Source organism: Sturnira hondurensis, unplaced genomic scaffold, assembly GCF_014824575.4.
Source record: "Sturnira hondurensis isolate 20B ecotype Veracruz unplaced genomic scaffold, ASM1482457v3 Scaffold0022136, whole genome shotgun sequence".
Lineage (NCBI taxonomy): Eukaryota > Metazoa > Chordata > Mammalia > Chiroptera > Phyllostomidae > Sturnira > Sturnira hondurensis.
In genome coordinates, this window is record NW_028094767.1 from 2,369,878 (window position 1) to 2,382,199 (window position 12,322).

At 36.6% G+C, this 12,322-nt stretch overlaps 1 protein-coding gene across 3 annotated transcripts in view; it reads left to right on the forward strand.

The window, feature by feature from the left end:
• Window positions 1-12,322, forward strand: part of SLC17A5 (solute carrier family 17 member 5) — a 63,409-nt gene that overhangs the window by 26,206 nt on the left and 24,881 nt on the right. For all 3 annotated transcript variants that reach the window (XM_037034307.1, XM_037034308.1, XM_037034309.1), the window contains 2 exons: window positions 1,152-1,238; window positions 3,865-3,983. In XM_037034307.1, coding sequence (XP_036890202.1) covers window positions 1,152-1,238; window positions 3,865-3,983 — 206 coding nt within the window. The remainder of the gene's footprint in view (window positions 1-1,151; window positions 1,239-3,864; window positions 3,984-12,322) is intronic.

Genomic DNA, 12,322 nt, shown 5'->3' on the forward strand with positions numbered 1-12,322 from the left:
AAATACAGCATAAGAACTTAGAGAAATAGACAAGAGCCAGATAACATCTGGTCTTACAAAGGAAAGAATGAGGATTATTTTTTTCAAAATAGAATGGGGAGACCTGAGAGGTTTCTAATCCAGAGAGACATACACTAATTTATATTTTAAGATGATTCTTGCAGCTGTGTAGAGATTGACATGAGAAATCTGATAATAAGTTCAAGAAGAGGTACTATCTCTTGTTCCCCTTTTCCTATTCAATACAGTCTAAACTTGAACTAGTAGTCAACATTCTTTACATTCTTCACCACTTCATTTCAACTAGCCTATGCCGTGGCACATAGTACCTGGCATAGAGTAGACAGTCAGTAACCATTTGACTTATTCTTCCAGCTCTTATCTCCTATTCCTTCCTTTATCTAAATGAAGTTCCCAAACCTACTCTCTGCTTTCCTGCTTCCATTCCTTTACTCATCCTGTTACAGCTCCCTCTGTATCTTCTTACCTATCTTTTCAAAGTCCATTGCTGCTTATTACATCTTTTCCTGACCTCTGAAAGTCAGAGGAAATTTGTCTCATATTTGAAAATTCATATTGCTGTGTGACACTTAACACTTTCAAAGATGTGATAGTAAGACAAACACTTGAGCCAAGAAACTATCTGATTATTTTAGCTCCACCATACCAAGATGTCTTATATTTGGTGGTTAAAATGAATTTTATTATTTATTTATCTGAAATAATTACTCCTAATATATTTTGGGCAAATTATATTATTAAAAGCTTTATTCTTATTTCCTCAAGCATTCTACTCTAGGTCATGTTTATCAGCCTTAGAAACCATCTTCGAACCCCAGATACCTGAATTTCTAACACTTGTGGTATTTATTAGGTCTTATATTGATTGATGCCTTCTGATTCATCAATAGCTACATAGTTGTTAATGGAACTACATATTAACATATGCATTACATTGGGTTGTGGGGTTTTTAGTAAAATGATTCCTTAAGAAAATGGGCTTTTTGTATTTTACATGTGACTAATTCAGCCCTTGTAGGATCTGAATCATTCCTTCTCTTCTCCATTATTTGTTACCCATCTTCTTTAAACTGTAACTTGTCCCTCTATTAATCTCTCTGAAGTTTACAAAGTCTGTGTTGTTGTCGTAGGAGCACAGCTTGGGACAGTAATTTCTCTTCCTCTTTCTGGAATAATTTGCTTCTATATGAATTGGACTTATGTCTTCTACTTTTTTGGTAAGTTGATTGAAAAATTTGACCTTAATTATAATGTAACAAATCCAGAGCATAGGTAAACATGACTTGCCTCCTCACACAACCACATGAGAATTACAGATAAATTATAGAACCACCATTACTCAGAACTCTCAGAAATCAAGTTGAATGGAAGTTCAACAACTACAGAATTAAATAAACCACATCCATCCAGATTGGTAGTAGGAATAGAGATGTGAAATGGGCTGGTCTCACATCCACGTATGGTGGATAAATATTTGGGAGAGATATCCCAGGAGCAAGGAGTCCCAGCCCCACACCAGGCTCTCCAGCCCAGGGCTCCAGTGCCAGGACGATAAGTCTCCATAACTTCCAGCTGCAAAAACCAGCAGGGATTGAGTTGGTGGAAGAAACTTCTGGCATCCCAAGCAGTTCCTCATAAAGAACCCACACACGAAGATACTCAGACTCACTCCCTCTGAGTTCCAGCACGGGTAGCAGCTCGAAAGTCACAAATGGCATACAGGGAAGAACTGAAACATCTGGCATCAAGGTAAGAGATGGGGAACAGTTTTCTCCTAGACAGAAAGGCAGGCAGAGGCCATTGTCCCTTTTCTGAACCCTCCCCGCCACAGAGCCACAGAACCAGCAGGATAGTGTAGGCAGCCTCTGGGACAACTTCAAGCATTCCAACATTCACATCATAGGAATGCCAGAAAATAAATAGAAAGAGCAATAAATTGGAAATCTGTTTGAAAAGATACTGGAAGAAAACTTCCCCAATTTATTGAAGAAAATACACATACAAGTCCAGGAAGCACAGGTAGTCCCAAACAAGATGGATACAAAGACACCAACTCTAGACACATCATAATTAAAATGCCGAAGGTTAAAGATAAAGAGAGAATCTCAAAAGCAGCAAAAGAATAGCAGTTAGTTACCTATAGGGGAGTTCCCATAAGACTGTCAGCTGATTTTTCAAAAGAAACTTTGTAGGCTAGAAGGGATTGGCAAGAAATATTCAAAGTCACGTAAAGCAGGGATTTACATAGATCTATAGCCAAGATTGCTCTACTAGCAAAGCTATCATTTAGAATCAAAGGGCAAATAAAGAGCTTCCCAGACAAAAAAAAACTAAAGGAGTTCATCATCACCAAACTGTTATTCTACGAAATGTTAAAGGGACTTATTTAAGAAAAAGGATAATATCAAAACTATGAACAATAAATGGCAAAAATACATTTCTATCAACAGTTAAATCTAAAAAATAAACTGAGCAAACAAGAAGAACAGAGACAGAATCATAGATATGGAGAGGTTTTTGGTGGTTGCCATATGGGAGATGGGTGTAGGAGAATGGGTGAAGAGGTGAGGGGATTAAAAAGTACAAACAGGTAGTTGCAGAATAGCCATGAAGATACAAAATACAGTATAGAAAATGGAGTAGCCAAAGAACTTATGCATATGACCCATGGACATGAACAATGGTGTGGGGAATGTTTGAGTGAGTAGGGGTGCTGGGTGGACAGAAGGGGGTAGAATTGGGACAACTGTGATAGCCAATAAAATAAAAATCCAAAGTGTAATAGTAGTCCCATAATTGATTAAAAATAAATATTCTAATTCATGGAAGTAATCATCTCCTAAACCACAAAGTTCTAAAACACTACTGATAGCTTGTGTTTTAAGTTGAGATGGTTAAAATGATTTGCTAAATTTTGACCTGATACTAGTTTTGGAGTATTTAAATAGAAACTGTTCTTGAATCCAGGACTTAAATACTATACTTACTAACAAAAATTACTATTTTGAACATTGTAGATATATGTATTTTGAAAAATTCCTTCTCAAGAAAAGTTAGATGCTTTCACTTGGTAGTTCTAATCTTGTCTAGGGCCTTTTATTTCTCAATTTTATTAACATGATCATATACATTTTTAATAAATTAGGTTACCACAAAAACATTTTATGCAGGAAGTCTGTCTGCAGTCAAAGCAAAAACAACAACAAAAAAGCAATAAACATTAACATAAACAATAACAACAAATCAATAAACAATAGTATTATTTCTCTGGAAATAATAGGTTATGTAAATTTATATTTTAGAAGATTTGTCAGCATGCTCTTTCTCTCTCTCTCGAGCATGCCTGCATCTTTCCCCACTCCCTGCTTTCCCCGGGGCCTGCTGCCCTGTCTCTGTAGAGCACACCATGCCTGTCCCCTTCCCCCTTTCCTCCCCACAGGCACATTCTCTCTGCCTTGGTGTCCTAAGCTCCAAGGGCCCCTCTTTGGCCTCTGTAACTTGATTCCTGAGCCCAATAAAACCCAGCTGGCATTTCTTCCATGGCTCACCTCTTCTACCACTGACTTTCTAAATAAACTTTTGCAAATAAATAAATAAAAATAAAAGATTTCTCCGGTATACTTCGATTGGCAGAGTCATATGGTCAAAAGTTGTTCTCTTCAAAATTTATAGGAAATAATACAGATAGCAACTATCCCATTAAAGAATAAGAGGAACTTGAAACGAAAATTGAGTTGAAACCAAATTTACATTGAGTTTATAATGACATAATTTCTTCAAGACTTATAAAAGTTGCTGTTGGTGGATTCTAGTTTTACTTAACTATTATTTTTCTATTTTAAGGTGTAGTTGGAATCATTTGGTTTGTTTTATGGATCTGCTTAGTTAGTGATACACCAGAAACTCACAAAAGAATCTCCCACCAAGAAAAGGAATACATTCGTTCATCATTAAAAAATCAGGTAAGGACTTTGGCATATTAAAAAATTATTTTAAAAGCTCTTTTTCTTCAGAATGAAGATACGAATTTTTTTCTTTGACTATGCCACTATCTGGCCTGAAATCCCAAGATACCATTTTTAATAGATATTTTTTGTGCATTGCTCGCTAGGCAAAGTAGAGCAAGCAGATGAAATAAATGTACAAAATATTCATTTGTTTTGTCTGAGAAATTCCAATTCTCTCTAGATTAAATCTATGAAAAAAATACTTTTTAAAGTCATTTAAAACCTTCGAGAGCACTTATTTTCCACCTTTTTCATCATGGCACACATAAACTAATTACTAAGATTCTGCAACACACCAAAAAATATGTTTTTTGCCAATCTCACCAAAAAATGGTAATATGATTCATTCACACCAGACAGCTATTGTGTTGGCTGTTGTCATTTTTTTATTTGACAATCTAAGGAAAAAGAGGTCAGTGCCCCCAACTAAATAGTCAAGTATTGCATGTTTTAAAAACTCTTGCAGTGCACCTCTGTGCTGAAGCTCACCAGTTTAAAACTGTTGTTCTATCGTGATTATCAAGTAAATCTGAAGTTCATCTTTTCTTCTTAATTAGTAGAAAATAAAATGTGTTATTTATTAAATGAATCTTATAGCTTCATTTTAAATGTTAGATGTTAGAAAACTAATTGGTATGTTTTTATCCGTATTTTAAATGATTGTGATTTAATGAGGACAGCCCATTTATTATCATATATAATAATATAATATATACCTATTTGCCCTCATTAGAAAAAAATTTATATTTTATTAAACACAATAGCAAGTCAGAAATTAAAGTCTGCCATAATTTCACATAGCAAGTACTCAAGCCATGGACGCAAAATATCTGCCTTTTGGGAAAATAAAAGAATAATATGAAAACATTAGGAAAAATTAAAATATATATGTCTATAAAATATTTCATTTAAAATTTTTACTGCCCATTATGTTGTTATTATTCATATCTTCAATTTTTATATATAGTATAGCCAGGCAGTATTTAAACATTTACTCATTTGTATTTCTTTTAAGTTTTCAAATTTTGCTACAAATGCCTCCACAAACTGTTGAACTTTAGCAAATGTGGCATCTCTTGAGCTTTGCTAAAGGTTGGCAAAAACTTAGAAGAAATCAGCAATGTAATAAGGAAAGTTACTTTGAGAGCTTGGTGTTTTTTGTGGTGTGAATCAAATGACTTACCCACTTTTTTCCCTTAAGGAACAGATAAAAAGAATTTAATGCCTTATAAACAAGTCTTGCGACATAAACCTTGATATGTTTTGTCATATTTTCTCAGCATTAATGGCCAACAGCCAGCTTCTTCCAATACTTTATTTTTATTATATTTTTATGGACTTATGAAACTTTTTGATTTTAGATTTTTTTGTTAAAGCTTTCTCTACCTGATGTGTTTCTAAACCTGTCCATTATCCAAACCTAAGTTAATTTGTTCTTTCATCTGTTTCAGAAAGTAGAATATTCAAAAGCAAGAGGAGTTAGGAGGAATAAATCTTGGATCCACAGCATGTGCTCTACTTTATTCATTCTTTAAACATTTTGGGAGAACTTACTATGTCCTAGGTTCTTTTTCAGATACTGAGAACTTAAAAATTAATGACAGAAAGAAAATGAACAACACATGGTTCTTATGAGATCTGTGATCTCCAAAAGGAGACAGACATTAAGGAACAGAATTTCAATGAAGTATAGGCTGTGTGATGCGGTGCCATAAGATAGCACTACTGTTGTGGTGCTGTTGGAAAGCAGTAGCAATTCTATAATTATCTTAATTTTTTTAATTTTGCTTATTTATTTTCTGAGAGAGGGGAAGTGAGGGAGAAAGAGAGAGGGAGAGAAACATCAGTGTGAGAGAGAAATATTGATCGTGCCCCCACCTCTTGCACATGCCTCCACTGGGGACTGAACCTGCAATCCAGGCATGTGCCCTGACATGGAATCAAACTGGCAACATTTTGCTTTGCTGGACGATGCCCATCTGAGCCACACTGGTCAGGGCTACCTGAATTTTTATCTAAAAGGTGTGGGCTAAAGCTGTTAGTCAGGAGAGGAGATGTTTGCTCCTTTTTGTGGTTTATAGTATTCATGTTTTTGTCTGTGCTCAGACATGATTATAGAGTGATCTTATTTTTGTCTCATTCTATCATGTTTGCAGAGTGGCTTTGTTCAAGTTCAATGGTCAAACACTCTGACCAAGTTGATAGAAGCTGGCCAGCTTAGGTGACAACAACCTGGGGTTGCTTTTTCCTCTCTCACTAATAAAAGTATATCCAATCAGTCTTGAAAGGGAAGTTGGAAGCCAGACAAACTGGGGGATTGAGATGTGCAGGCATTCCAGGCCAAGGATATGCTGTGAGCATGGTATCTGCCAGGAAGTGCAGCAGTTGGCAAAAAGCAAAGAACTGCAAGAGATATAGGGGGTAGGCAAAAGTCAGATCATGGGGGGCGTCCCCTGTGTCTCACTAAAGAGCTTAGACTTTATCCTGTAGGCACTGGGATGCCATGAATTGTTTGTGAGCTTGGTGACAGAATGAGGTTTCCATTCCAAAGAGCTTACATGGATAGGTGTATGGAAAGAATACCTGCCCGAATAGGCAGGGGTTCCAGTTAGAATGCTTTCTCACTTATCAAGCTTAAAGTCAATACTGTATTACACACAGAAATGAGATTTCATTCTTACAGTGAGTAGATCTTACATTTATGGCAATGTATATAGTTCCAATTCTGATTTAGAAATTATTACAAAAAGAACAATAAAATCTTTAGGGCACTCAGCAGGTAAACTCAGAAGGTCAGCTTATAACTAATGAACTCTGTACTAGTGAGCACTTTAAGATCATCAATTTTTACTCAGTTTTGAAGATCTCTTTTTAATAAAGTGTGAAAAAACATTACCACTTCACTGGGGTTTTCTTTCCTAGAGATCTGGTATTGGTTTTTTTCTTTTATTTACTTGATTCCTGAAACAACATGTATTATAACTGTTTTGCTTCTCCTTTATACTTTTAAGAAAAAGAATACAATTTGGCAACAGTATAAAGCAAATGGGGTCCTTAGTTTGAATGTTTTATTGTTGTAAATTAAGAACATCTCTCACGCAACTTTTTCCAAATCAATTTGTTGTTACTTGCTTATGACAGGAAAACATTGTTCTGTGAATTTGCACTTAAAGATACTCAAGTATTTGTTAAATTACCTTACCCTTCCTATATTCTGAAAATTAACACATTTGACAACAAATAGTCTTTGGTAGTTTGTCTTTTTTTGTTTCAACTTGTATGGAAAAAAGCTGGTCTATCTATTATTACAAATTTAATAATACATTCTCTATACAAGATTCAAGACCTCATTGATATTCTTTCATAAATTCATAACAATTCACACATCTAAAGAAAATTTCCTTTCAAAATGTTGCTTGAGAAGGTGATCTGAGCAATTTAAAAATTTCCTTCATTTATCACCAGTGGTATTTTAGAAACAATAGCAAGAGGATAATTTTTAGATCCAGAATATCAGAAAAAGCTGTTTTGTACTTTTATTAAGGTCTTACTTTAAACCTGAGTGATCCATTATGGTAGGCACTAGCCCATGTGGCTATTAAATTTTAATTTAAAATAACTTAATTAAAAATTCTGATTCTCTGTTGCACTAGCCAGATTTTAAGGGCTTGATAGCCACATGTGGCTACTGGTTGCCACATTGAGAAATGCAGATATAGGACATGTCCATTGTTGTAGAAAGTTCTGTTAGACATCACTAACTTAAAACCTTAAAGGATTTTTTAGTGTCTGCTGAATACTTGGATAGTTTCTCCTAATAACATTTAAAAATTCATCTTTAACTTGAATGTTTTTATAAATGAAGATTTTTCTTCCCTGACCCTAACTTATAATGTGAAAATACAATACCATAAATTGATCTCACAGTTCTTATTGGGGGAAAAGAAAACTTTTCTTTTATTTTTAGTATATTTTACTGATTATGCTATTACAGTTGCCCCAATTTTTTCTCCTCACTCTCCTTTTTATCCTCACTCTGCTCTGTACCTCCCACCCTGCAACATTCCCCCTCCCCCATGCCCTTAGTTCATGTCCATGGGTTCTACATATGTTCTTCAGCTTCTCTGTTTCCTATACTATTCTTAACCTCTCCCTATTTTATGCCTATCAATTATGCTTCTTATTCCCTGTGCTTCCCTCTCCATTCTCCCCCTCCCCCTTCCTCTCCCCACTGATCATCCTCCACGTGATCTCCATTTCTGTGATTCTGTTCCTCTTCTACTTGTTTGCTTAGTTTTTAAGGTCCCTTCATGTTTTTGTCATTTAGGCTCAGTTGTTAATAGTTATGAGTTTGCTGACCTGTCACTGTTCGTATTTTTGATCTTCTTTTTCTGAGATAAATCCCTTTAACATTTCATATAATAAGGGCTTGGTGATGATGAACTCCTTTAACTTGACCTTATCTGGGAAGCACTTTATCTGCCCTTCCATTCTAAATGACAGATTTGCTAGATAAAAGTAATATTAGATATAGGTCCTTGCCTTTCATGACTTCAAATACTTCTTTCCAGTCCCTTGTTGCCTGTAATGTTTCTTTTGAGGATCAGCTGATAGTCTTATGGGAACTCCTTTGTAGGCAACTGTCTCCTTTTCTCTTACTGCTTTTAAGATGTCCTCCTTATCTTTAATCTTGGGTAATGTAACTATGTTGTGCCTTGGTGTGTGCTTCCTTGGATCCAACTTTTTTGGGACTCTGAGCTTTCTGGACTTCTTGGAAGTCTATTTCCTTTGCCAGACTGGGGATGTTTTCCTTCATTAATTTTTCAAATAACTTTTCAATTTCTTGCTCTTCCTTTTCTCCTTCTGACAGCCCTATGATTCGGATGTTGGAGTGCTTAAAGTTGTCCCAGAGGTCCCTTCATTTCTTTGAATTCTTGTTTCTTCATTCTGTTCCAGTTGGATGTTTATTTCTTCCTTTTGTTCCAAATCATTGATTTGGGTCCTGGTTTCCTTCCTATCACTGTTAGTTCCCTGAATATTTTGCTTTATTTCACTTTGGGTATCTTCATTTGTTCTTTCATTTTGCAACCGAGCTTAATCAGTTCTGTGAGCATTTTGATTACCAGGGTTTTGAACTCTGTCAGATGGATTGGCTGTCTCTACATTGCTTAGCTTCACTTAGCTCTCTTTCTGGAGTTTTGCTCTGTTCTTTCATTTGGGCCATATTTCTTTGTCTTGGTGCACTTGTTAAGTTGTTAGGGGGCAGGGCCTTAGCTATTCACTTGGGCAGGGCAACCCTCTTTGCGGCACTGCAGCTCTGCCTATGGGGGAGGTGCCAGAGAGGGAACAATGTGCTCACTTGCTCCGCTTTAGCCCCACTTTCCAACAAACTCTCCTGTGAGACTAGGAGGTTCTCCCACCTTCTCAACCCCCACATTATTTTACAGCTAGAGGTTTTGAGTTTTTAGTTTCCCTCTCAGCCAGCCACTCCTCACCACCTTGCAGCGGGTCCCCTCTGCCCATCCAACTGCCCATCTCCACCCTCCTACCCATCTGAATGAATGTTTCTTTAACTCCTGGGTTGTCAGAGTTCCATGCAGTTTGATATTCTGGCAGTTCTGGTTGTTTATTTTTGTTAAATTGGTTGTTATCCTTCTTTTGGTTGTGCAAAGAAGCAAAGCATTTCCACCTACGCATCCATCTTGGCTGGAACTCAAAACTGTTGTTTTCTAGCCAATTTACAAATGAACTCTAAGATGTAACATGTACATGTCATATTCTTTCCAAACCTCACATAATTACCATTTCCTTTTTGTGGGGAGACCATTTAAGATCTACTCTCTCAGCAACTTTGAAGTATATAATATAATATTACTAACTTTAGTCACCATGCTGTACATTAGGTTCCCAAAACTTACTCATCCTGTAACTGGACATTTGCACCTGTTGACTGACATTTCCCCCACCCCTCATTCCCTGGAAATTACCATTCCACTCTCTGTTTATATGAGCTCCTTTTTTTTATTCCACATGTTATATCATACAGTATTTGACGTTCTCTGATTTGTTTCATTTAGCATAGTGGCTTCAAGGTCCATTCAAGTTGCAAATGGCAAGATTTCTTTCAGCATTTCAATGGCTGATTGTCTAAGTCAGTATTCTCCAAGGGCTCCCAGACCTGTCCAATAGCAAGAATTGAGAACCACTGCNCTTTTTTTTATTCCACATGTTATATCATACAGTATTTGACATTCTCTGTCTGATTTGTTTCATTTAGCATAGTGGCTTCAAGGTCCATTCAAGTTGCAAATGGCAAGATTTCTTTCAGCATTTCAATGGCTGATTGTCTAAGTCAGTATTCTCCAAGGGCTCCCAGACCTGTCCAATAGCAAGAATTGAGAACCACTGCTATACAGGAATAAGTGTTCTCTCTCCTTCTCTTCCCCTATATACCCTATATCTTTGATACATAGTGGAGAAGATAAGAGCATAACTGCCAAGTCAAATAGGAAAAAGGTACTTTTTCCACCAGAAGGTTAATACTGGTTCTTCCTGTTTTTGAAATAACAGTGAGCCCTAGAAGTAGAAACATAAATTGATCTAACTTTTGAAAAAGAAACCACAGAGCCTTAGTATATAAGAAATGGAATTATCTGACACCCCAGACCAGTGGTCTCCAGGTTCTCTTTCTTTTTCTTTTTTTTTTTAACTTATTGGGGTGATCCAGACTTTCTTGATCATTCATCAATGAAACATTAGGGTTGGCTAACAATTTGAGTATATGCATTTGTTTTCCTTTTTTTTCTTTTTTAAATATATTTTATTGATTATGCTATTACAGTTGTCCCATTTTCCCCCTTCACTCTCCTCCACCCTGCACACTCCCTCCCACCCACATTCCCTCCCCCACTTTAGTTCACGTCCAATTTTTTTCTTTTTAAATCCTCACCCAAGGATATATTCATTGATTTTACAGAGAAAGGAAGGGAGAGAAAGAGCAAGAGAAACATCCATATGAGGGAGACATTGGTCAGTTGACTGGGGATCGAACCTGCAACCTTTTGGTTTACAGGATGATGCTCCAACCAACTGAGATACCTGGCTAGGTAGGACATTGAGTGTATATATTTTTTCATAGGTTTCTACATGTACTACTGTACTTATGTATATTATAAAATATATAAAAATAGACTTTTAAGGGGTGAATAAGAAATAAACAGGTAAATACATAAATTAAAAATTTTAGCCTTGGCTGGTGTAGCTCAGTGGATTTAGCACGGGCCTGTGAAGCAAAGGGTCACTGGTTCAATTCCCAGCCAGGGCACATGCCGGGGTTGCAGGCCATGTCTCCAGTGGGGGACACATGTGAGGCAACCACACAATGATGTTTCTCTCCCGCTCCTTCTCCTTCCCGTCCCCCTCTCTAAAAATAAATAAGTAGAATATTTTTTAACTTAATGGAAAACACCTTTTTATTACTTAAAATTAGTAATAATAATGTTATTTAATAGGAGCAGTGTGTTTGAATATGTTATAGTTGATGAGCCAGCCATGATTTTGTTTGGGGAGGCAGCCAACAAAGAACTCATGTGAGGAAGTGTCAGCTCTACTATTTTCCTATTGTTCGCTCATGCTTACATTACTAGAATTCCTTTCTACTGACTCTTTATAAGAGTCTTTTGAAGACACTGTTGATTTTGTGAGATTTGTTTTAAGTAACACATGCTAATAAAATCCATAAATGCACTGTAAAGGCGTGTATAAAATGTAATATGCTGTAATGCACTGAGGGCAAACAAACAAGTGAGGACACCATTAACCCCTTTGAATTGGGGTAGTCATACAACATATTGTCTGTGTCAGTCAGTTTTAACCAGTGCAAGGCAAATAAGAGCTTTGTGGGTTTTGGCGGGGGGGGGTTGGGGGTGTTTTCTTTAAGGAATTGCAAATTCCTTAAAACAGATTTGAATAGAAACTCAACTCTCTTCCAATGGGGAAAAGAGGACAGAACTTATAAAGACAGAAAAAGGAGGGGCTTCCAAAGGGGTAATGCAAGTTGCGTTGAAAGAGCTAAGATTGGTGCTGGCAAGCAAACTTCCACTATGCTGTACATGATTAATTGCTTATATCCATTGCTAGGTGAGAATTTTGATTTTTAAAAGAGAATGCAGCGATGCAGAGCCCTTTCCAGGGGCTGTATCGAGATGAGCTGTTGAGTTTAGCCATTGTTTTATGTGGGTGAGGCACATTAACTAACTGAGCTTCCTGGAGGCCTCCCGGCTCTGTTTGAGATT